Here is a 25691-nt window from a genome sequence, read left to right on the forward strand (position 1 = left end):
CCACATCATTACAAAATGTCATAATCATGATCTATGGAACAAGCATTAATGTTGTTGTTGTGGTCTTCAGTCCTGAGACTGGTTTGATACAGCTCTCCATGCTACTCTATCCTGTGCAAGTTTCTTCATCTCCCAGCACCTACCACAGCCTACATCCTTCTGAATCTGCTTAGTGTATTCATCTCTTGGTCTCCCTCTACGATTTTTACCCTCCATGCTGCCCTCCAATACTAAATTGGTGATCCCTCGATGTCTCAGAACATGTCCTACCAACCGATCCCTTCTTCTAGTCAAGTTGTGCCACAAGCTCCTCTTCTCCCCTATTCTATTCAATACCTCCTCTTTAGTTATGTGATGTACCCATCTAATCTTCAGCATTCTTCTGTAGCACCAAATTTCGAAAGCTTCTATTCTCTTCTTGTCTAAACTATTTATCGTCCACGTTTCAGTTCCATACTTGGCTATACTCCATACAAATACTTTCAGAAACGACTTCCTGACATTTAAATCTATACTCGATGTTAACAAATTTCTCTTCTTCAGAAACGCTTTCCTTGCCATTGCCAGTCTACATTTTATATCCTCTCTACTTCGATCATCATCAGTTATTTTCCTGGCCAAATACTCATCTGCTACCGGTACTTTTAGTGTCTTGTTTCCTAATCTAATTCCCTCAGCATCACCAGATTTGATTCGATTACATTCCATTACTTTTGCTTTACTTTTGTTGATGTTCATCTTATATCCTCTTTTCACAACACAGTCCATTATGTTCCGCTGGTCTTCCACGATATAAAATGTATAGTGGCTATAGCAAGAAAGCGTTTCTGAAGTGGAGAAATTTGTTACCATCGAATATAGATTTAAGTGTTAGGAAGTGTTTTCTGAATGTATTTGTACGGAGTGTAGCCCTGTATGGAAGTGAAACATGGACGGTAAACAATTTAGACAAGAAGAGAATAGAAGCTTTCGAAACGTGGTGCTACGGGAGAATGCTGATTAAATGGGTACATCACTTAACATGCGCTAATATTGAACAGAATTTAGAAAAAAATAAATTGGTGGTACGGGCTGTCTAGGAGGAGGGATCGGTTGACAGCACGCATTCTGATACGTTAAGGAATCGCCAGTTTAGTACTGGAGGGAAGTGTGTGGCAGAACAATCGTAGAGGGGACCAATAGTTGAACACAGTAAGCAGATCCCGGAAGGATGTAAGTTGCAATAGTTATTCGGAGTTGAAGGACTTGTACAGAATAGAGTAGCATGGAGAGCTGCATCAGACCACTCTTCGGACTTAAGAACACAACAACAAGAGTCTCAACCCCGTGGAATCGCTCCCAAAAGTAACTCACAGATGTAAATTGCCGGTTGCAAGTGGCATATCTTTTTGAAAATGTTTGAATATGGCAAGCGTAGTTGCGCTTTGAACTTGAGGTGTTTACGTTGTGCATTGGAGGGTGAAAAATGTAAACATTGTGTTTGTTGACGCATTATTTTAAATGTCATACACTTATAAAACACATCCCTTGGTCCTTAATTCAAAACGATGAATAGCCGTCTCCTCCAGAAATATGGCGACATTATATGATTTATTTGAAGGTTCTGTTGCAAAAAACGAAGCAAATGTTGCGCTAGTGTGGAAAGACTCTGATGTTTCTTACGTCAAGTACGGTCTTCTTCGAGAATGTGCAATCAAGATTTATGAGTTTTTAAGTGAAATTGATCAAGAAGGATGCTTCGTAGGTATTTTAATGGACCGCGTTCCACTTCTGTGCAGTGTTGTTTTAGGGTAAGCTTTTTATAGTGTAGTAGAGTATGCAAGAATGAGAATGCTGTTAGTACTTGTATGTATGTATTGTTATCAGTTGAAAATATCGTAGTACGATGTATGTAAATAAATCATAGTATGTTGTTTTTTGTTGTAAATGTAGGTTAAATATTTTAAGTTAATAAGTGTAAGGTAACCTATTCGGTGTTGTAAGTACACAACCTGTAGCATACATAATGTAATCAAATGGGACCAAATAAAATTCAATCAATCTATTGCGATTTATGTGGATTGTGATGATTTGACACTAGCATCTGTTTATTTGTGGATATTGTGCAGATTAATATTTCGTTTTCAAATCCTTTTTTATTTGCAGTGTACTGAAGAAGCGATTAGCTTTTGCTTTTATAGATGATAAATCGTCTTGCCAACGGAACTTGAGTTTTGTGCGAAAGCTGAACATTTGTTGGATAATATCAACATCTGATGTGTCACAGACTCAGCTGTTGAAGTACGCAAGGCTTAATAAGAGTATCACCTTATGTGGCTCCACAATTTATTTGTGGGATATAGGCTCTGAAGCAATTATTAGTCAGCCAAAGCTGCACAATAAATTCAGTTATGCCTACGCTGTACAAACGTCAGGCACAACTGGGAAACCAAAGATCGTTAAAGTTCCTCACAGATGTGTAATCCCTAATATCCTGGACTTTGGGTAAGTAAACAATTAATATCTGTTAAACGAAGACACAGTTGCTTATATGATTTCTTATGAACGTGAAGAATAAATTTTTATATCTGTTGTAAATGAATGGTCGAGGGGAGAGATTTTGGGGCTACAAATACAAAATAAGCATAACAACCTGAAAAGATACCTCCATAAACACCAATGTCAACAGAAGCGTTGCCTCCCTGCAGACACAACTTAAAACACTGATTGGTGCACTTTGCTAGATTGATAATTGCCACAGTATTTAAAAAAGTGGGCTGGTTTTGTTTGTAGAACAGGTAGAAAGAAAATTGAAGACCTCCCTCTCCCCCGAAATCTTGGTTGTGGCGACAGACAGATTTGTAGTGCAGCCCAAGATCTAGGTTAGGTTGTAAGGTGACAATTTGTTTGTGAATTGGCAAAGGCAATGAATGTGCAAACAGAAGATCTGGTTGTGGTAACAAATTGACCAGTAATGAAGACTAATGTTTATATGACATACTGAAAAGGGAGCTGGGGGTCCAATACATAACATTTTTCCAAACAATCATGAGTTTGCCTTCATTGTAGAAATATCACCTTGTGCTTGCTTATACAAGTCATAATTTTAGGAAACAAAGAAATTAAATATATATATGGCACTGTGGGCTGTAGGAAGTTTTGGGCTTAACATCTTGTAAACTAAACACAACTCTGGCTGGCTGGATTAGGATTTGAACCGTCACCTTCCAGAATACCAGCCTGGGGTGCTATACTGTACCATGTATATTGTGGTGTGGGTTCAGGGAAAGGCTTAATAATTTAATTTGCAATAGGATGTTTGAGAAGAACACAAATTAAACATAGAAGACTTATCTTCAGAATTGAGAAAAACTGGAAGTAACACGTGATATTTGTAAACACGGAGAATGAACAAAGATAGGCATGGTTACTGGAAGGTAAATGTTGTTACACATGTAGCATTCCTCCAAGCTGCATACTGTGCACCACAAAATCGAAGGTACGCTAGCTCTCAAGTCCATAGACACAAAACTGAATGTGAATCAGACAGTCGTTATCACCCTGTGCTCACAATGCCTCTACACACAGGAAATTTTACTTGTGATAAGGACCACATGCATGATGAACATCTAAGGAGAGGTTTTTGTAAATGAAAGCTACAGTGGAACCTTGTTTATCTTGACAAGGTGCTGTAGCTCATCCATATTGTCAAAAATCTGAATAATCCAGAAAGTCAGAAAAAAAATTAGAATGACACAGGTTACAAGCCAAGAACATGCTCGTATTTATTTCACATAAATCCACTAATTACACAATATTTTAATCATAATTTTGACCAGATATTGAAAAAAGCAATGTTTTGTACAAGGAAATGATCAGTGTTTCCTTTGATTCAGATTTGTATGTCATCTGTGTTCAGCATGATCATCAGGCCTTTTGTTGCTGTTAGTTTGGCTGAAGTTGTGTTCATCTGGCCGTCCAAGTAAACCTTTACATTGTCCAGGAGTTTCGTTGCCTCTGTATGCGTTGTAATGCATTCACATTGAGCTTTAACATCATCAGTTAATTGATTATTTCTTTGTTATCATCTGTAGACAAAGTATGGCAATAATATTGTCATCAAAAATCATTAGTTTGAGCCCGAGATCTTTACTTTTCTGTCGTTATTCCAGTGCGACAACATTGAAGTCACAACACCAAACTCACCATCATTGTGTTTCAACAATCCTCATTTATCCATCCTAAGCAGTGCATTTAATTTTTTGTCCATGTACACTCTGAGGTCTTTAGTTACTTTCTGGTTGTTGTTCCAATGTGACAACGTTGTAGCTAATAATCAGCATTAATGTTTTTCAACTATTCACCTTTATCCATCCTATAGAGTGCATCTAACTGTTTGTCCATGGACTCTACCATCTCCTTCCTCTTTCATGCTATTTTACGTTTGAACAATACTGTACTGTAGAACTCAATATTAACTTTTCATATGACACCATTCCAGGATCTATGAATGACAGGTGATTCAATTTAAATTTAATGTTTATCATCACTGATTATTGCCACTATTTGGAGAGACATGAGAATATTGGCTGTAGGGGCACAATGGACAATTGGTATTATTTTGTTAAACTGCACCAAGGAGGTTGATGGCAACAATACTATCACCTTTCCACAAACGGGCAAGTGCAGTTAGATTGTCAAGTGAGCAAGCTCACATATTTTGTGTTTTCTTGCCAGTGAAAGTAAATTTGCTTGCTCAAGATATTTTGTGGTGTACTCCAAGACAACGATATTACTAAACAAGTACAGTGATTAAAGTCCATGGATTTAAAATTAATTTGACACTATACAGCAATAAATGTTTTAAACGTTTTCATAAATGAAATGGCAATGAGATACACTGGCCCACTTAAATGGCGGCACATCGTCCGACATAGCCAATCTAACCTGATGTCTTTTTGTAAGTAAGTACTCTTATTAACTTTAATAACAGTTTCGTGACTGTTTCGAGTTTGTTTAGGTTCTGGACTCTGTGAGGTAGGTGGAGTGAGTTTCTGAGTGTGGGATAAATTAGTAGGTCTGCAAGGCAGGGTTTGTCAGCTATTAGATGATGTGGGGGAAGTTTGGAGCTTGTTGTAGAGGAGGTGGAAGTGAAGGAAGGAGGAGGAGGAAGTGAACTGGGTGGAGAGATTTTTGAGGTGGCATTGTGCATACTGCTGTAATTGCTGGTGAGCAAGAGTTTCAATGTGTGATACAAGATTCAGGAGTTTGGGATAGCAAGTCAGGAGAATTTTATGGATGGAGAGGAGGTATTGCAAGGAGGTTTCGGCTTGATTCATATGGTTTTGCAGGACTATGTTGGTGAGGGTTAAAGACTGGCGGAATCTGTACACATGAAGGTCATTATGGAAGGAAGGGTTGCAGCTGATTGGGTAATTTGATGGTAAGGCCATTTGGGAGGATTCCATGAGCCAAGCAACAACGAAGGAGCAATATATGGTACTGGGCTCTGGCTAGGGATAAGGAAACTTTTCTGTATTGATGCAGATTGAAGGGGCAAGGATTCATGGTGCAGGATAAAAACGCCTAAAAATATGTAAATAACGTAGAAATATGTCCAAAAAATTCGCAAAAAAAACACCAAAACACGTGAGAAAAATCATGAAAAGGTTGCAACGGTTGACATCTGGGGGAATCTGCAGGAGGAGGTCGGTAGTGCAAGGTGGAAAACCAACTGAAATCAACCTGAAAAACACTATGTGATTAAAGAAAAAATTAATAAAATGACTGGAATGTGGGTTGCAGATCCATGGGGGGTAAGTGTGAAGAAAGTGTGCAGTGAGGCTAGGAAGGCAACAAATGAAATACCCCCTACCAACCCCCCCCCCCCCCACCCACCTCCCTCCACCCCACACCATCCTCCCACTCATTCTCCTCTCTCTAGCGAGTTAGTACTACCTCCAAAACTGTTGTATCCAGCAGTCCATTTAATAAAAGTATATACACTAATGAGCCAAAACATTATGGCCACCTGCCTAACAGCTTGTTCATCCGTTTTGGAATGAAATACACCACAGATTACGCACATCAGGATACATGTACACACAGTTCACGTAATTCACATAAATAATGGGCTGCTCATTTGCTTACGTGATGATGGCACCTGATAACAATACAGATGGGTTCCGTTGGATTTAAGTCAGACAAATTTGATAGCTGAGACATCAATATGAGTTAACTATAATGCTCCTCAAACAACTGTAGCATGGTTCTGACTCTGAGACACTGACAATTATATTGCTGAAAGATGACATCGCCATCAGGGAAGACATCAAGCATGAAGGGATGCAGGTGGTTCACAGCTGTCATTGTGACTTTGACTACCACCACAGGTCCCATGATAGTACAGGAGAATGTCTCCCATAGCATAATATTGCTACCACCAGCCTACATCCATGGCATGCTGCATGTTTTAAGCTGCTGTTCGCCTCTGTGGAGGTATTTGTGGAGATGACCATTGACGTAGTGTAGCAAAAATGTGTGTCACCCGAAGAAACAGCGTATTTCCATTGATCGACGGTTGAATCCTGATGGCCCAGTACCCACTGCAGTCGTAATTAATGATGTTGTTGGGTCAACATGGAACATGTAGGTGTGGGGTGTTGTGGAGCTCCATATTCAATGATTTACGATGAATGATGTGCTCTAAAACACTTGTGCTTACATCAGTGTTGTGATCTGTCAGCACAGATGCCACATATCACCATCTAGCCTACTTTGCAAGGCAGACAAGCCTCCAAACCTCATGTTCTGTGAAGAGTCATGGATGTCATACCATGTAGCCCCTAGTGGCAGTCTTTCCAAACATGCTCAAGACAATAGCACATATACACTCCTTGAAATTGAAATAAGAACACCGTGAATTCATTGTCCTAGGAAGGGGAAACTTTATTGACACATTCCTGGGGTCAGATACATCACATGATCACACTGACAGAACCACAGGCACATAGACACAGGCAACAGAGCATGCACAATGTCGGCACTAGTACAGTGTATATCCACCTTTCGCAGCAATGCAGGCTGCTATTCTCCCATGGAGACGATCGTAGAGATGCTGGATGTAGTCCTGTGGAACAGCTTGCCATGCCATTTCCACCTGGCGCCTCAGTTGGACCAGCGTTCGTGCTGGACGTGCAGACCGCGTGAGACGACGCTTCATCCAGTCCCAAACATGCTCAATGGGGGACAGATCCGGAGATCTTGCTGGCCAGGGTAGTTGACTTACACCTTCTAGAGCACGTTGGGTGGCACGGGATACATGCGGACGTGCATTGTCCTGTTGGAACAGCAAGTTCCCTTGCCGGTCTAGGAATGGTAGAACGATGGGTTCGATGACGGTTTGGATGTATCGTGCACTATTCAGTGTCCCCTCGACGATCACCAGTGGTGTACGGCCAGTGTAGGAGATCGCTCCCCACACCATGATGCCGGGTGTTGGCCCTGTGTGCCTCGGTCGTATGCAGTCCTGATTGTGGCGCTCACCTGCACGGCGCCAAACACGCATATGACCATCATTGGCACCAAGGCAGAAGCGACTCTCATCGCTGAAGACGACACGTCTCCATTCGTCCCTCCATTCACGCCTGTCGCGACACCACTGGAGGCGGGCTGCACGATGTTGGGGCGTGAGCGGAAGACGGCCTAACGGTGTGCGGGACCGTAGCCCAGCTTCATGGAGACGGTTGCGAATGGTCCTCGCCGATACCCCAGGAGCAACAGTGTCCCTAATTTGCTGGGAAGTGGCGGTGCGGTCCCCTACGGCACTGCGTAGGATCCTACGGTCTTGGCGTGCATCTGTGCGTCGCTGCGGTCCGGTCCCAGGTCGACGGGCACGTGCACCTTCCGCCGACCATTGGCGACAACATCGATGTACTGTGGAGACCTCACGCCCCACGTGTTGAGCAATTCGGCGGTACGTCCACCCGGCCTCCCGCATGCCCACTATACGCCCTCGCTCAAAGTCCGTCAACTGCACATACGTTTCACGTCCACGCTGTCGCGACATGCTACCAGTGTTAAAGACTGCGATGGAGCTCCGTATGCCACGGCAAACTGGCTGACACTGACGGCGGCGGTGCACAAATGCTGCGCAGCTAGCGCCATTCGACGGCCAACACCGCGGTTCCTGGTGTGTCCGCTGTGCCGTGTGTGTGATCATTGCTTGTACAGCCCTCTCGCAGTGTCTGGAGCAATTATGGTGGGTCTGACACACCGGTGTCAATGTGTTCTTTTTTCCATTTCCAGGAGTGTACATTCGACCTGATCCACCGTTTTAGAGAGACTCATTCACAGGCTCTGTGTAATAATAATCTGCCCTTTGTCAAAGTTGCCATCTCAGTGAATTTCCCCATTTGCAGCCCATATCTTCGATAGGGTGATCCCCTGTCCATGTCTGCTCCACTTACAACTTTTGTTACCATGTCATGTGCCCGCAATGCCACTAGGTGGCATCCAATGTTGTCGTGGGCAGTGGTCATTGTTATCTCTAGGAAACTTGTGTATCCATGTGTGCCAACAATGTTAGCAAAGCTTCTGCTACTGTGGCTTGCAACCTTCTCGTATTTAAGTTATCATCCCCTAAGAATACGACTTGAATAAAGTCATATTAGCTCCAGCGAAAGGTTTACTTCTCTCATTTAAAAATGGAGTTTGTGGTTGGTGTTCGTTGCTCCATGCTTAGGTGATGAAAGGTTGAACCTCAGTTCCCCCACCTCCTCCCCTAATCATGCACTGATCTTCTACATGCAGTGTAATTAACTGATTACTATGTACATATTCTTTTAGAAACTTGTTGCTAATGTCCATATGGTGTTCTCTTGTGGCAGCCAAACCTGGGTCAAGTGGTGCTGCTGGCTGCCAAATACATGTGGTGCGCTGGATTGGAATTGCTGGCAGCCAGGCCATAGATAACTTGTAGCCACCCCCCAAATGTTCATGTTGTTAGGGGTTTAATTATTTGAGTAGCCGCACTTATTTTCCATTGCTGCTTCCACAGCTACCGGGCAAGCATGCGAGGTTCTTGACACCTGATAGAACAGCCACATTCCTGGTGGTGTCCTGCTGCAGCTGACTTCTTGTTCTGTCCCAGTCATATGTAATGTTCATGCTTTGAAATGTGAGCGCTAATGTTGTTTCCTGATTTCACCAACATAGACTTTGCCGCATTCGCAGTGACGTTTTTAGACACATGCAGTGTGGAGAGCATTCACTGGATCCTTAGTGGGCCTCAAAAAATCTCGGTTCTTATGGCCACTCTGAAATATTGGTCTGGATCCTTTACGATCCAGAACCTTGCCTAAATGGTTGCTGATGCCTCTCACTGTCTGTTTTGTTTCGCTGTACCTCATAGTTCATTTTATGTCTCTGTTTTTGTATCTATTTGCAGAGAATGTTGTCATGAGTTAATTTGGTTCTTCTTGTAAGTAGTTGATGTCACTAATCTGATGAGCTCAGGCTGTCAGCAATGTACCACAGAGTTCTTTTGTTCTGGATGGTTGGTGCGAATCAACATGTAGGTATCTCTTGGTGTGTGTTGACTACCTGTGGTCTCTATGGCTTTTTTTCTCAGTAGATGTTTTGTAAACCTCCACATCTGGAAAAGGAGGCACTCCTTTTCTAGTGTGAACTGTAGGTTCATGTGTAAGTTGTTGAGATGCTTGTGAAATTTGCATGGTTCTGTTTCTCCAAGTGGCTATATGATGAAGGTGTCATCCATGTATCTCAGCCAGTAACATGGGCACAATGGCTTGGAATTTAGTGCAATTTGTTTGAAGACTTTCATGAATATGTCAGCTGCTACGTGTGAGAGGGGGCAGCCCATGGCCATTCTGTCTGTTTGCTCATAAAATTTGCCCTGCCAACTAAAATACAAAACACATTTGCTCTAGGTTGCAGATGTCTGGCGGTATTTGCTTCTGTAGGACATTGATGGGCTCGATTATAGGCAAGCTGGTAAACAAAACTTTTATGTCAAAGCTGATCATAAGAGCCAAAGCTACTACTCGCTGTTCCCTTATAAGCTGGTGGAATGTGTAGAATCCTTAACACAACATTTCAAATGGGCATCCAGGCTACATAATTAGTGGGCCAGATATTTTGCCAAATAATATGGGGTGAGTTGATTCCATTGACAACCGATCTCAAAGAACTGTCTTCCTTCTGGACTACAGGTACTCCATATATTCTTGGTGGCACTGGAACTTTCGACGTGAGCTCACTAGCTGTGTTGCCATTGATTCTAGGACTCTTAAGCACAACTTGCATCTGTCTCACTATTTTTCCTATTAGACAAAGTTGTCCAAAAGAGACAGATGGATTTGGTGGTTCGTTTCTGGAATGAACAAAATCAGTCTGTACCTTCAAAATATTTAACATGTATGATTTTGAATTCTGGCACATCTTCTGATTTACTGGCAAGTTTCCTGGATGGTCTGAAATGTTTGAATTTGTCACCTAAGAATATAATTCAAAATTTAACACATGTGCCAAATGTGAAGTTGAAGATATTGCATGGTTTAGAAGCATTTCTAATCAATGAAGAAGATAATCAAGCACAAATGTTTAATTGTGGCACTTGGATGTAGTGAGTGGGGCTTTGGGAACTGCTCACAATGAAAGTGGTTGGAAGGTTCATGAATTTCATAGGGCAATCTGATACTTTATGAAGAATTTTCCTTCAAGAAGGGCAACATTCTCAAATATCGCTGGGTTTTCCAAGTTTCCTCTCAATTTTTTTTCCTATGAGATGGATTGGAAATATTGAAGTCATGAACTTAATTCACATTTGAAGAAGTATGTTGCTGAAGTACATAAAAGACCAACTGAAAGTCGAAACTTTGAAAAAAATTAACATTGCTGAGAGGACAAATTCCTTCAAGCAAAACTAGAGTTTCTTGTATCAGTATCAAATGAATTTGAGGAACTGTTAACTAAGTATTGGTCAAATGCCTCTCTCTTCTCAAAATATCCACGGGTGTACTGCCAGTCTACAGTGTCCAACGGGCACAATATTTCGCCGATCATACATGTCGCCATCATCAGGTGAACTGACGGACTGAGCTCCTGTGAATGTACCAGCACGGAGATCTGTGTGCTATGACTGCTCAGGGGGAACTGGGTTCGGTTGTGGCGGTGGCTGATTTAAATACCCTCCGCCTGCGGCGTGCTCACTCCGCCGTCCGCGCCACAGTCGCGAGATGGAACAGATTGCGACGGCATCTGAGATGACGTCAGTGTGATGGCTCTGTCCGCCGTGGTCGTCACAACTATACGTTTGCTCTATTTAGTCTTGATTAACCCAATCGCTGGTTCCCAAGCCTTGCTAAGATTATAGTCACAGTCACGGTTTATGAGGCCGTCATTGGTGCGAATTTTGATGGCCTCTCTAACAACGCTGTCCCAGTATCTCGATGTCTGTACCAGAATCCTCGTGCGTTCATACTCCATAGTGTGATTTTCCGACAAACAATGTTCAGCGACCGCCGCCTTGCTCGGATACATCAGTTGAGTGTGCCTCTGGTGTTCACGGCATCGATCCTCGACGGTACGCATCATCTGACCAATATACGACTTGCCACATTGACACAGAATCTGATACACACCGGCCTTCCTCAATTGAGTGGCATGGTGTTGAGTGATGATGTGGTCTCGGTTTTGCAGAAAGGTCTCAACTTCGCTCCCACCCCCAAGTACACTCCTGTCGCAGAAATTGTTAGTGCTGTTGAACAGGTTGCAGCTCAACTTCCGCCTGAATCAGCTGAGGAAATATGTTGTGAAACTTGTCGTGCGTTGACGAAATCCAAGCCAATGAAGTCAAATATCACCAGTAAAGAGAGGGCGGCCATTCGTGATCTGAGGGAGCGCTCTGAAATTGTTGTCTTAGCGGCTGACAAAGGCAATGCTACAGTTGTTGTCTCCCATAAGGACTACACTGATAAGATGCAGAGCCTGCTAAATGACAATTCCTACCGGAAGATCAGTGTTGACCCTACAAAGAAGGTGGAGAACAAGACGAGGTCGCTTCTCAAGAACGCAGATTTACCGGAGGCTGATGCTAAGAAATTGTTACCCCAAGGTCCGGTACCGCCTAGACTATATGGACTCCCGAAGGTTCACAAAGAGGGGGTACCATTACAACCCATTGTCAGCAACATCAGGGCACCTACATATTTGTTGGCCAAATACCTGACGGGAATATTAAGTCCTTATGTGGGTAAATGCCCTCATCACATCCGTAATTCCGTGGATTTTGTTAAACGCCTTGGTAGCTTCAGGTTGGATGAGTCGGATATCATGGTGAGTTTTGACGTCATTTCCTTGTTCACGAGGGTACCCCTGCGAGAGTCACTAGAATTGATTAGTCAGAAGTTTGACGAGAAGATCACTGAACTTTTTAGGCATGTCTTGTCCTCCACGTATTTTCTTTTTTAATGGAGAATACTACGAACAAATGGAGGGAGTCGCCATGGGTAGCCCACTCTCACTGGTGGTAGCGAATTTGTACATGGAGAACTTCGAGGAGGAAGCCCTGTCGTCATCCGAATGGAAACCTACTTGCTTTTTCCGTTACGTGGACAACACTTTCGTCATCTGGCCACATGGTATGGATAAACTCCTTGACTTCCTTACACATCTAAACTCCATACACCCCAACATCAAATTCACTATGGAGACTGAAAAGGAGGGTAAATTACCTTTCCTTGACGTCTTGGTCAAGAGAAGGGCTGACAGCACCCTAGGTCATGGGGTGTATCGGTAGACAATGCACACTGATCTGTATTTGCACGCAGACAGCTGCCACCACCGGACACAGAGGAATGGGGTACTTAAAACTCTAGTACATAGGGTGCGCACTATCTCTGACGCAGAGAGTCTACCCCAGGAATTGGAACATCTGAGAACTGTATTTCGAAAAAATGGGTACTCAGAGTGGCAGATTCAACGTGCTCTCCGCCCAACCACTACAGCACAACCTGTGGAGATGGATGAAATCACTGCGTTTATTCCATATACATGCACACTCTCGGGGAAAATCGCCTGCATTTTGAAGAAACACTGGGTCGGAACTGTGTTTTGTCCTCCGAATAAAACTCGTGCACTGGTGGGGAACGCCAACGATGACCTCGGTTTGAGGAAGGCCGGCGTGTACCAGATTCCGTGTCAATGTAGCAAGTTGTATATTGGTCAGACGATGCATACCGTCGAGGATTGATGCCGTGAACACCAGAGGCACACTCAACTGATGTATCCGAGCAAGTCGGCGGTCGCTGAACATTGTTTGTCGGAAAATCACTCTATGGAGTATGAACGCACGAGGATTCTGGTACAGACGTCGAGATACTGGAACAGCGTTGTTAGAGAGGTGATCGAAATGCGCAGCAATGACGACCTCATAAACTGTGACTGTGGCTATAATCTTAGCAAGGCTTGGGAACCAGCGATTGGGTTAATCAAGAGTAAAACGAACAAACGTATAGTTGTGACGACCACGGCGGACAGAGCCATCACACCGATGTCATCTCAGATGCCGTCGTAATCTGTTCCACTGCGCGACCGTGGCGCAGGGCGCAGACGGCGGAGTGAGTGTGCCGCGGGTGGAGGGTATTTAAATCGGCCACTGCCGCAACCGAACCCAGTTCCCCTTGAGCAGTCATAGCGTACGGATCTCCGTGCCAGCACGTTCACAGGAGCTCAGTCCGTCAGTTTACCTGATGATGGCGACATGTATGATCGCTGAAATATTGTGCCCATTGGACACTGTAGATCGGCAGTACACCCGTGGATATTTTGATTATCAAATACGCTGGGAGAAACTCAAGAATCACGCCTCTCTCTTCTGCTTTTTGTTCAAAGATTTGTTCAGTTTAATGTATAGCATTGCTTCTCGATTCATAAAGATAACTATTATCGAAATGGAGACAGATTGTTATTTGCTGTTGATGTCACGAAAGCATGTAATCATAAAACAAGTCATTATGTAGATATTGGATTTGGTGTCACTGATGTTAGCAAGAACTACACACAAAAGGATATCCTTATTCTCAGAAGTGTGTATACAGGTATTTTGCAAAGTCTGTATGTAAAAATTGCTGCGAACAAGGACAAAGTCAAAGGAGGCCCACGGAATCTGGACCTGCACTTTCACCCAAATGAAATTGCACATGCCCTAATTATTGTGTAGTGATACTGAAAGATACGAGGGGCAATCAAATGGTTTCCATTTGAGGGTGTTGCTGCAGTGTATATGCAACTAGTGTGACTCTGATGTGGGTATATAAGCCACGGCATGTGGGAAAGGAATTAGTTTGGCTTTTGTGTCTTTCCAACATGTGTGTGGTAAATGCGGAAATGTGAACTGTGATGATATTATTAGTAGTTGCGTCCAAACAGGAAAAATGTACTGTTATTCGTTTCTTGGCTGCCGTAGGATAAACACTGGTAGAAATCCCTCGGAGAATGAAGAATTTGTAAGGAGCAGCATGTTTGTCGAAAAGTGCCATTGGAGAATGGTGTGACAAGGGATGTTACTGCTTAATGATAATGCACATCCCCATACAGCAAACATTCTAACTCCAAAGTTACGCCAACCTCAAGTGGGAGACACTCGAGCATCCACCCTACAGTCCTGACCTCTCCCCATGTGATTATCACTACTTCGGAACCCTTAAAAAAGGCCTTGAAGTGTCAACAATTCCTGTTGGATGAGGACATGCAACAGGAACTTACGAACTGCTTCACACAGCAGGACATGGTGCTTTTCCAAATAGGTATCTTCTACCTGGTGTATCAGGACATGGTGCTTTTCCAAATAGGTATCTTCTACCAGGTGTATCAGTGGGATGGTTGCAATGGAGTTGCAAAATCAGTGATACTAGCTGTGAAGAATGCTTCGTTAGAAAGAGTAGAAGTCTCAAAAAAGAAGAAATCTGATGAAAATGAAGTGGCCAATATTGAAAGAAGAAGAATTCAAGAAATAAGACCTCAGAAATAAAAAGGAAGAATGATTATAGAAAAGGCAAAAGAAGACGCTGAAGGTTCAGATGTTAAAATTTCAAGTTTAGTTGAGAAACTTAAACATAGTATCTTTTACTGTGAAGTTTAACATTTGACATAAATTTTGTACCTTCAAAATTGTTATATTGTCTTAAGGAAAATTGTAAGTTTTCACTACATTAATATTAAAAACAATTTGTATTTTAATTGATTTGATGGATATCTGAAAAAATAGTACCCCATCCTGTGTGAGGGTTTAATGTTTTTTATAGCATTTAGTGAATGGTATACTTCATATAGTTACATTATTCATGCTGACATACAGTTTAAGTGATATAAGAATTATTACATTTATCATTCATTTCAGCCAGCTTTCAAGTTAGTAAAAAAAGTGTTTTCGTCATTGTACTAACCATGTTTTCGAGAGGTCATGAATATAACTAAAGAGGTAATGAAAAATCTAACAATGGAAGCTCCAGGATGGAATGTAACAATACCAGAGAAGGAAAGTTGCTACTCACCATATAGCGGAGATGCTGAGTCGCTATAGGCACAATAAAAGGTTCACACAATTAAAGCTTTCGGCCATTAAGGCCATTGTCAGCATAGACACGCATTCACAAACACACGCACGTGCGCGCGCGCGCGCACACACACACACACACACACACACACACACACACACACACATCTGCAGTCTCAGAGAGCTGAGACCACACTGTGAACAGCAGCACCAGTGCATGATACGAGTAGCGACTGGGTGGGGGTAAGGAGAAGGCTGGGGCAGGGAGAGGGAGGGATAGTATGGTGGGAGTGACAGACAGGCAAGTGTTGCAGTTTAGATGGAGGGCAGGAGAGAAGGTGTGGATGGGGGAGGGGGTAAATAGTGGAAAGGAGAGAAATAAAAGAAATTAAAAGACTGGGTGTGGCAGTGAGACAGCTGTGTAGTGCTGGAATGGGATCAGGGAGGGGGCCGGATGGGTGAGGACAGTGACTAACGAAGGTTGAGGCCAGGAGGGTTACGGGAACGTAGGATGTATTGCAGGGAAAGTTCCCACCTGCGCAATTCAGAAAAGCTGGTGTTAGTGGGAAGGATCCATATGGCACAGACTGTCAAGCAGTCATTAAGATGAGGGGTATCATGTTTGGCAGCGTGTTCAGCAACAGGGTGATCCACTTGTTTCTTGGGCACAGTTTGTCGGTGGCCGTTCATGCAGACAGACAGCTTGTTGATTGTCATGCCTACATAGAATGCAGCACAGAGGTTGCAGCTTAGCTTGTAAATCACATGACTGGTTTCAAAGGTAGCCCTGCCTTTGATGGGATTGGTGATGTTAGTGACTGGACTGGAGTAGGTGGTGGTAGGAGGATGTATGGGACAGGTCTTGCATCTAGGTCTATTAGAGGGGTATGAGCCATAAGGTAAGGGATTGGGGGTTGTGTAAGGATGGACGGGTATATTGTGTAGGTTCGGTGGACAGCGGAATACCACGGTAGGAGGGGTGGGAAGGATAGTGGACAGGATGTTTCTCATTTCAGGGCATTACGAGAGATAATCGAAACCCTGGCGGAGAATGTAATTCAGTTGCTTCAGTCCCGGATGGTACTGAGTTACGAGGGGATTGCTCCTCTGTGGCCGGACTGTGGGACTTTGGGAGGTGGTGGGAGACTGGAAAGATAAGGCATGGGAGATTTGTTTTTGTACAAGGATGGGAGGATAATTACAGTCAGTGAAGGCTTCAGTGAGACCTTCAGTATATTTTGAGAGGGGCTGCTCGTCACTGCAGATGCGATGACCACGGGTGGCTAGGCTGTACGGAAGGGACTTCTTGGTATGGAACGGGTGGCAGCTGTCGAAGTGGAGGTATTGCTAGTGGTTAGTAGGTTTGATATGGACGGAGGTACTGATGTAGCCATCTCTGAGGTAAAGGTCAACATCTAGGGAGGGGCTTGTTGGGTTGAGTAGGACCAGGTGAAGCAAATGGGGGAGAAGTTGTTGAGGTTCTGAAGGAATGTGAATAAGGTGTCCTCACCTTCAATCCAGATAGCAAAGATGTCATCAATGAATCTGAACCAGGTGAGGGGTTTAGGATTCTGGGTTTTTAGGAAGGATTCCTCTAGACTGCCCATGAACAGGTTAGCATAGGATGGTGCCATGTGGGTGCCCATAGCCGTACTGTGGATTTGTTTGTAGGTAATGCCTTCAAAGGAGAAGTAATTGTGGATGAGGATATAGGTCTGTTTAAGTTCTGGGTTCTGTGTGGTGGTGGGAGGGAGTTTTGGAGGGTGGGGTAAATGTAGTAGGTCTGCAAGACAGGGTTTGTCAGCTATGAGGGGGTGTGGGGGAGGTTTGGAGGTTGTTGTAGAAGTGGTGGACAGTGGTACTCCGAGGCGGGAGTAGGAAGTGAGTAGGATGGGGTGCTTTTTGAGGTGGTGGTGTACATGTTGCTCAAGTTCCTGCAGCGCAAGGGTTTCAATGTGTGTTATGGGTTCCAGGAATTTGGGATTGCATAGTAGGAGAATTTTGTGGATGGAGAGAAGGTACAGCAAGGAGGATTGGGCTTGGTTGATATGGTTTTGCAGGACTATGTTGGTGAGGGTTAAGGATTGGTGGGATCTGAACAGGTGGGGGTCATTTTGGGAAGGAGGGGTGGCAACCAGAGATGGGTAATTTGATGGTAAGGCCATTAGGGGGGATTTCATGAGCTAAGCAACAATTCAGGAACAGTATTTGGGACTGGGATCTGGCTAGGAATAAGGAAACATTTCTGTATTGACGCAGATGGAAGGAGCATGGATCCACGGTGGTGCAAAAAATGCGAAAAATTGAGTATGAAAGTAGAATTATGTCCAAAAAGTTACGCAAAAATACAGCCAAATACGTGTGAAAAGGACGAAAATGGATGCACAAGGGGGGAAAAAAAACGAGTTAAATCTAAGGAAGACGATGATAGTGGAAGGCGAAACGAGGTAATGAAAAAGTCATGAAAAGGTTGGGAATTTGATCCTCTGATTATCTGTAAATACTCTGTATTAGTACGCTGTACAAAATATGTGACAGGAAAAGGCTAAAATGTGCCATCTCACATACTCATTAGTGACTGCATCTGTCAGTGATATAGCACACTTGACTACTTTCTTACAGACATGACTAATATGTTCCTCCTAGTTAATTCGGAGTCACTATGAAAGCATAATGATTTTACTGTTTTACTTTCTACAGCTTTAGTAATCACCCTGACGTTGGTCCTTGTGTTTTATCAGATTGTGAACGAGTTCATTAGAAGAAAACCAATTCAATCGTTAGTTAGTGATGCAATTCTATGGCATTGTTGTGTGTATTGAGTTGTGTCAACTTGTTTGCATAAAACACTACACAACTAGCTTTGATGTGGTAAGTTATATAATTACTTGCAATGATGAACAGAAATGGACCAAGGGCCAAGCCCGGTGGCACTGTAATCTGAGCTTCCTTAACTAAAAGCATCTATTTTTAATTGAGACAAACTGCCTTCTGCTCATTAAGTAGGACTTGATTACCGCTAAGGGTGGATTGTGTATGCCATGAAATTACAGTTTTTCAAGCAGGGTTGTAAAGAGTATATAGCCAAAGGCTTTACTCAGACCATAAAGTACAATAGATGTCTTTTTCCAAAGTTGTTTCACAGAGGAAGATTGCACTGTAGTTCCTTCTCTAGATTGTCGCACAGATGACAAAATGGTAGATATCGAAATAGACGACAGAGGGATAGAGAAACAATTAAAATCACTCAAAAGAGGAAAGGCCTCTGGACTAGATGGGATACCAGTTCAATTTTACACAGAGTACGTGAAGGAACTTGCCCCCCTTCTTGCAGCGGTGTATCGTAGGTCTCTAGAAGAGCATAGCGTTCCGAAGGATTGGAAAAGGGCACAGGTCATCCCCGTTTTCAAGAAGGGACGTCGAACAGATGTGCAGAACTATAGACCTATATCTCTAACGTCGATCAGTTGTAGAATTTTGGAACACGTATTATGTTAGAGTATAATGACTTTTCTGGAGACTAGAAATCTACTCTGTAGGAATCAGCATGGGTTTCGAAAAAGACGGTCATGTGAAACCCAGCTCGCGCTATTCGTCCACGAGACTCAGAGGGCCATAGACACGGGTTCACAGGTAGATGCCGTGTTTCTTGACTTCCGCAAGGCGTTCGATACAGTTTCCCACAGTCGTTTAATGAACAAAGTAAGAGCATATGGACTATCAGACCAATTGTGTGATTGGATTGAGGAGTTCCTAGATAACAGGACGCAGCATGTTATTCTCAATGGAGAGAAGTCTTCCGAAGTAAGAGTGATTTCAGGTGTGCCGCAGGGGAGTGTCATAGGACCGTTGCTATTCACAATATACATAAATGACCTGGTGGATGACATCGGAAGTTCACTGAGGCTTTTTGCAGATGATGCTGTGGTGTATCGAGAGGTTGTAACAATGGAAAATTGTACTGAAATGCAGGAGGATCTGCAGCGAATTGACACATGGTGCAGGGAATGGCAATTGAATCTCAATGTAGACAAGTGTAATGTGCCGCGAATACATAGAAAGATAGATCCTTTATCATTTAGCTACAAAATAGCAGGTCAGCAACTGGAAGCAGTTAATACCATAAATTATCTGGGAGTACGCATTAGGAGTGATTTAAAATGGAATGATCATATAATGTTGATGGTCGGTAAAGCAGATGCCAGACTGAGATTCATTGGAAGAATCCTAAGGAAATGCAATCCGAAAACAAAGGAAGTAGGGTACAGTAAGCTTGTTCGCCCACTGCTTGAATACTGCTCAGCAGTGTGGGATCCGTACCAGATAGGGTTGATACAAGACACAGAGAAGATCCAACGGAGAGCAGTGCGCTTCGTTACAGGATCATTTAGTAATCACGAAAGCGTTACGGGGATGATAGATAAACTCCAGTGGAAGACTCTGCAGGAGAGACGCTCAGTAGCTCGGTACGGGCTTTTGTCAAAGTTTCGAGAACATACCTTCACCGAAGAGTCAAACAGTATATTGCTCCCTCCTACGTATATCTCGCGAAGAGACCATGAGGATAAAATCAGAGAGATTAGAGCCCACACAGAGGCATACCGACAATCCTTCTTTCCACGAACAATACGAGACTGGAATAGAAGGTAGAACCGATAGAGGTACTGAAGGTACCCTCCGCCACACACCGTCAGGTGGCTTGCGGAGTATGGATGTAGATGTAGATGTAGATAGATACCGTACCAGCCCTTGTTTTCAAATGCAGTTAATGTCTGGTTAACAACTTCAGTGACAACAGTAGAAGAATTGTTATGACTTTGGAATACAAGCTGTATGTTGGAGAGGAGAGCATTCTTGTCAAAATAGTTGTTTAATTGGTTATCTGTAAGAGACTTGAAAACTTTGGAGAAATTGAGAACAACAGGATAAGTAGTTTTGGGGCAGATACTTATCTCTCTTTTTAAACATTGATTTACCTTTAGCATTTGCTAGATCAGTGGTAATGGTCTGTCCCTCACAGACTTCTGGTTCACTATAAATAAATAGATATGCAGTGCATAATCTTCTTCCATGGTACAAATCACAAGAAGGAAACCCTACCTTCTTAGTGTGATGACAGTCGAAGTTAAAAAAACAAATTTTAATGCGCATAGGTGTGGAAGTATGCATAATAGTATTTCATTACAAGAACAAACTTGTCCTGCATGAAAATTGGAATATAAATAATTATAGACTCAATCTTGTAAGTAGTGACAGAAATGTTATCTGCAAAGAAAATTACAAATAAATCAGCTATATTCCATGAGAAGTGCAAATATGGATGATGATCTTTATTGGTATATTACACCTTCAGTTGTGATTAGTTTTTGATTACTTGAATGGAATTTTGCAAACAATTAGTGTTTTCTTGTTGATTATTTCTGTGAAATTCAAAGGCTTGTGTACACTGCAGCCAGAATACAGCAAATTGAATAAGCCTCTGCCATATTTTCAGAAGTCAAAAGAAAATATTGCAATGCAGGATAAAGGCAGATAATGTGTCAATAGCTATGACATAAAGTCCAACTGTTAATGTTGAGCAGTTAAAGCCAGAAGTGAAATTACTCTGGTTATGACAGACAAACACTTGATATACATCAGCTTTCAGCAACTGCTGTTACACACACATACATACATACATACATACATACATACATATACACATACACTCCAGTCCCAGATGATCTATTGTGTGACGTTCAGAAAAAGAAGACATGGACTGGAAAATTCAGTTTGATATCAGTGTTTGTGTGGATTAATGCGTACTTCACTATACATAAGACACATCCAAAACAGCAAATTCCAAAATCAGTTGGAGATGTGTGTAACCCACAACTTCTGGAGAACAGAATTAAAAGAGAAATGTCTGGGAAACATTTGCTTTTATGTAAACTGGAAGTGAGGAACACACTTCCTATGCCACAATTGTGGTATAGACACTTTTATTGTTTCAAGACTGCAATCGCGATGAACAAAGTGTGTTCTTTGTTTCCAGCCATACAGATTGCCCCACAGCACAGCATGTGTACTTTATCTAAATTTTATATGACATATTGTTAAATTTGTATTTGAAATAAGTGAAGTAAACTGCTTGTTACATAGATCAAGTAAGTAAACTCCTGGATCAGGTGTAGTACAACGTAACCCACCGAGCCAGTCAAATATACAGTGAAGTTGTTGGATGATCATAAGTTTATAAAATTAATTCTTAAGTCACTCCCTAGCTAAACTAGCTTTCTCCTGAATTAATGTATTATCTGTCCATTATAAAGATCCAAACTTTGCAAAATGACTACTCACGTATGAAAGCATACAAAGATTGTTTCATAGAGTAACTTGACCATTTTACTTCGCATGCAAAGAGCTCCTCTTATAATCTGAAACAAGCAACTGTATATCCACAGAAAATTACAGGCCTTCCTGTCTGCTACCCCATATTTTCTAATGTGAAAGCATATTTCATTTAAAACTTCCAGAAAGCAATAAAAACAATTATTGGAGTAATGCCTACTGCATCTGTGAAAAACTGACTACTTTCTTTATACTACTTATATAAAAAGGATGTAATTCATCACACCTTCCGTCCAGTAGTTTACAGTCACTACAAAAATGTCTAGCCTCATGCTACTGACGTTTCAGAAATGTTACAAAGGATGCAAACGTTTGTTGGTCTTCTCCATCATCACAAAATTCATTGAATATCATATCGCTTAAGGTATATGCCATGGAGTGCATGGAAAAAGCAAGCTGTATTACACAAGTAAACAAATGCATAAATGTACACAATACATAGCACAGTTATAGAAAATATGTAAAAGTGTGTACACTAATCTTCAATCATATTCCAACGTATGTGCACGCATTTATTCTTTGAACACATAGCAGGCACGATCCTGAAAAACAAATTCAGAAATTGTGTGGCTTACAAAACTGTACACAGAACTTCTCACTTCCAAAGCAACTGCAAAATGACTTTCTGAAACTTAGTGACTAATAATATGGCATGGCACTGCAGGGAGCAGTGAGTAATGTGCCACAGCCTCTCTGTATATTCTGTACCTCTTTGAGTGTTCAGGTTGCTTTTTAATTGACAAACACCAACTACCTTATACCTTGAAACATTGATTGTAGTTGTAGAGGTGTATGCTGCAGAGTCTTATAAAGTTACCAGTTACCACATTTAGTGTTTAGTTATGTCTGAATAGACTTAAGGATTGCCTGATAGTGAAAGGTACTTAACCCAAATGTAAATGTGTAAAATGAGCTATTTACTTCTACGTGAGTTAAAGTGGTATTTTTGTGTAATATTTCTGGAGATATCATTGCCAGAAATTTCTCGAATATGAAACAGTTAAAAAATTCATTGTAATAATTGCAGTAGAAAAAACTACTTAAATTTGTTCAGATGATGTATGCTTGCTTTTCTCTGGAATCAACAGGCACATTCTCCATGTTCAAACATCAGATGTCATACTACTTGGGACACCACTTACATTTGACCCTAGCATTGTGGAACTCTTTCTAGCCTTGGCAAATGGTGCTAGTCTGGCATTACCAACTGCCTATGAAATGGCAACAATAGTGCAGACGACACCGTCATTGATGAGAACACTATATGATTGGAAGCTGATGCCGAAGTTACGGTGTTTAATTTTGGGTGGTGAACCCTGCCCATCACCTCCCACTTTAGCACAATGTTTAAACCTACTACCATCAAGGTAGGTATTTTCATATATCTGATCAGAAGTTACATACATTGTGATGAAATTCACTAGAACTTACATGTTTTGCTAACAGATAGAGACATTTTTGGTTACATCTCTTGTGTTAAGTACTGCAAGTTAAACTGATCACCTTCCAGTGACAGAAACTGTCTGGATGTTAAAGAAGAGCAAAATCACCACATCATTCCTATTCCTGAAACTGATTCTTTCAAATACAACTTGTGTGACAAGAGTCATGGGACAGTGTTATGTACTTACACAGATGGCAGTAGTATTGTGTATACAAAGTATGAAAGAGCAATGCATTGGCAAAGCTGTCATTTGTATTCAGGTGTTTCTTGTGAAAAGCTTTGCGACGTGGTTATAGCTGCAAGACAGGAATTAATAGACTTTGAACATGGGATGGTACTTGGGGCTAGATGCATGGGATAATCCATTTTGGAAATTGTTAGGGAATTCAGTATTCTAAGAGCCACAGTGTCAATAGTGTGCTGAGAATATCAAACTTCGGGCATTTCCTCACTCCATGGACAACATAGTGGCCAATAGCTTTTACTTAAAAACTGAGAGCAGTGGCATTTGTGTATAGTTGTCAGTTCTAACAGACAGCAACACTGCATGAAATAACCACAGAAATAAATGTGCGATGTATGACGAATGTATCCGTTAAGACTGTGTGGCAAAGTTTGGCGTTAATGGGGTGTGGTAGCAGACAACCAAAGTGAGCACCTTTGCTAACAGCATGACATCACCTGCAGCATCTCTCCTGGACGTGTGGCCACATCAGTTGGACCCTAGATGATTGGAAGACCTTGTCCTGGTCAGATGATTCCCCATTTAATTTGTCAAGAGCTGTTGGTAGGGTTTGAGTATGGCACAGACCCGACGAGGCCATGGACCCAAGTTGTCAAGAAGGCACTGTGCAAGCATGTGGTGGCTCTATAATGGAGTGGGCTGTGTTTACATGGAATGGACTGGGTCATCTGGTTGAACGGAACTGATCATTGACTGGAAATGGTTATGTTCGGCTATTTGGAGACCATTTGTAGCAATTCATGGCCAGCATGTTCCCAAACAATGATGGAATTTTTATGAATGACGGTTCGCCATGTCGCTGGGCCACAGTTGTTGACAATTGGTTGAAAAACATTCTGGGCAATATGAGTGAATGTTCTGTCCACCAGATCATCTGACTTATATCCCACTGAACATTTACAGGTCATATTAGAGATGTCTGTTCGTGCACTGAATCCTGCAGTTGCAACACATATGGAATTATGGAAGGCTGTAGAGGCAGCATGACTTAATATTTCTGCAGAGGAATTCCAACAAAAAGTCTGTGCTGCATTGAGTTGTTGCACTATGCCAGGCAAAAGGAAGTCAGACACAATATTAGAAGGTATCACACGACTTTTGTCATCTCAGTGTAGTAGTATCTCAGACCCTACTGAGAAAGAGCCTATGTTTATGTGATATTTTCCTTTGAATCTGCCTCTTATTGTGTTCATTTCCTTCTGAAACACCCAGTATATTTAAGAAAACTAATAAAAATAAACTGCTCAAAACCAATTTTCCACTACTTACATATCTGCAAATGTGTGTAAGGCTTAGATTCAAGGGGAGTGGGGACCGAAAGAATAACTCTTAAGAAGCTTTGCTGTGAAATAAAAGTAAAACAGTAACCAAAATAAATGAATTCTGTCCAAAAACACACATCCATGAAACCAAAGTCTACTGTTGGGTAGCATCCAGTGTCATGTTGCTCCACCCGTCATACTTAGATCCTCCTTGGCTCGCTTTCCTGTTGTTCTGGCTCAGCCCCATCCAGCTTGCAGTTGGTGGCACTCCTGAGATCATTTACTATGCGAAGAGGGTTCCTATGATAACTCACAGCAAGTTTTAACAAGCTCAGGCATGCTCAATCAGTTTCTCATGAGGCAGATACTGCAGGCTGTTCCATTTGGCTGGTCTCTGCCTCTTGGAGAAAGGTAGTCACAAGGTGGGCACAGTGTACTCATACATTATAGTCTCTAAATATGAACCTGCTGCTAAAATTTTGATTGTAGAACTGGATAAAATGTTGGTGCATGCTGCCCTGTACTACATATTACTGTAACCAGTCCACTTATTATACAGAATTATCTAGATAAAAGTAGCCCATGTAAGTATAAAGGAAATGTGGTGAAATTACAGAAAGGAAAAGCTGAAATGGACTTACCATTTATTTACAATGAAAAATACAGTGAAAAGTGCATTTACAGAAGATGTTGAAAGGGATCCTCTGCAACATCAGTAAACAGATATGCACTTCTAAACATAGTCCGATACACCTGATGTTAAGTTCGGATATCAATGGCGACACTTCATGGCTG

General features: G+C 42.1%; 1 protein-coding gene across 2 annotated transcripts in view; it reads left to right on the plus strand.

The window, feature by feature from the left end:
- Positions 1 to 1277: 1277 nt before the first annotated feature.
- The window catches only part of LOC126176933 (beta-alanine-activating enzyme), a 178095-nt gene continuing 153681 nt past the window's right edge, over positions 1278 to 25691 (plus strand). For both annotated transcript variants that reach the window (XM_049924124.1, XM_049924125.1), the window contains exons 1-3: positions 1278 to 1790; positions 2146 to 2484; positions 23035 to 23313. In XM_049924124.1, the coding sequence (XP_049780081.1) occupies positions 1573 to 1790; positions 2146 to 2484; positions 23035 to 23313 (836 nt within the window). In that variant the 5' untranslated portion in view covers positions 1278 to 1572. The remainder of the gene's footprint in view (positions 1791 to 2145; positions 2485 to 23034; positions 23314 to 25691) is intronic.

The sequence above is a fragment of the Schistocerca cancellata genome, chromosome 3 (genome assembly GCF_023864275.1).
Source record: "Schistocerca cancellata isolate TAMUIC-IGC-003103 chromosome 3, iqSchCanc2.1, whole genome shotgun sequence".
Taxonomy (NCBI): domain Eukaryota; kingdom Metazoa; phylum Arthropoda; class Insecta; order Orthoptera; family Acrididae; genus Schistocerca; species Schistocerca cancellata.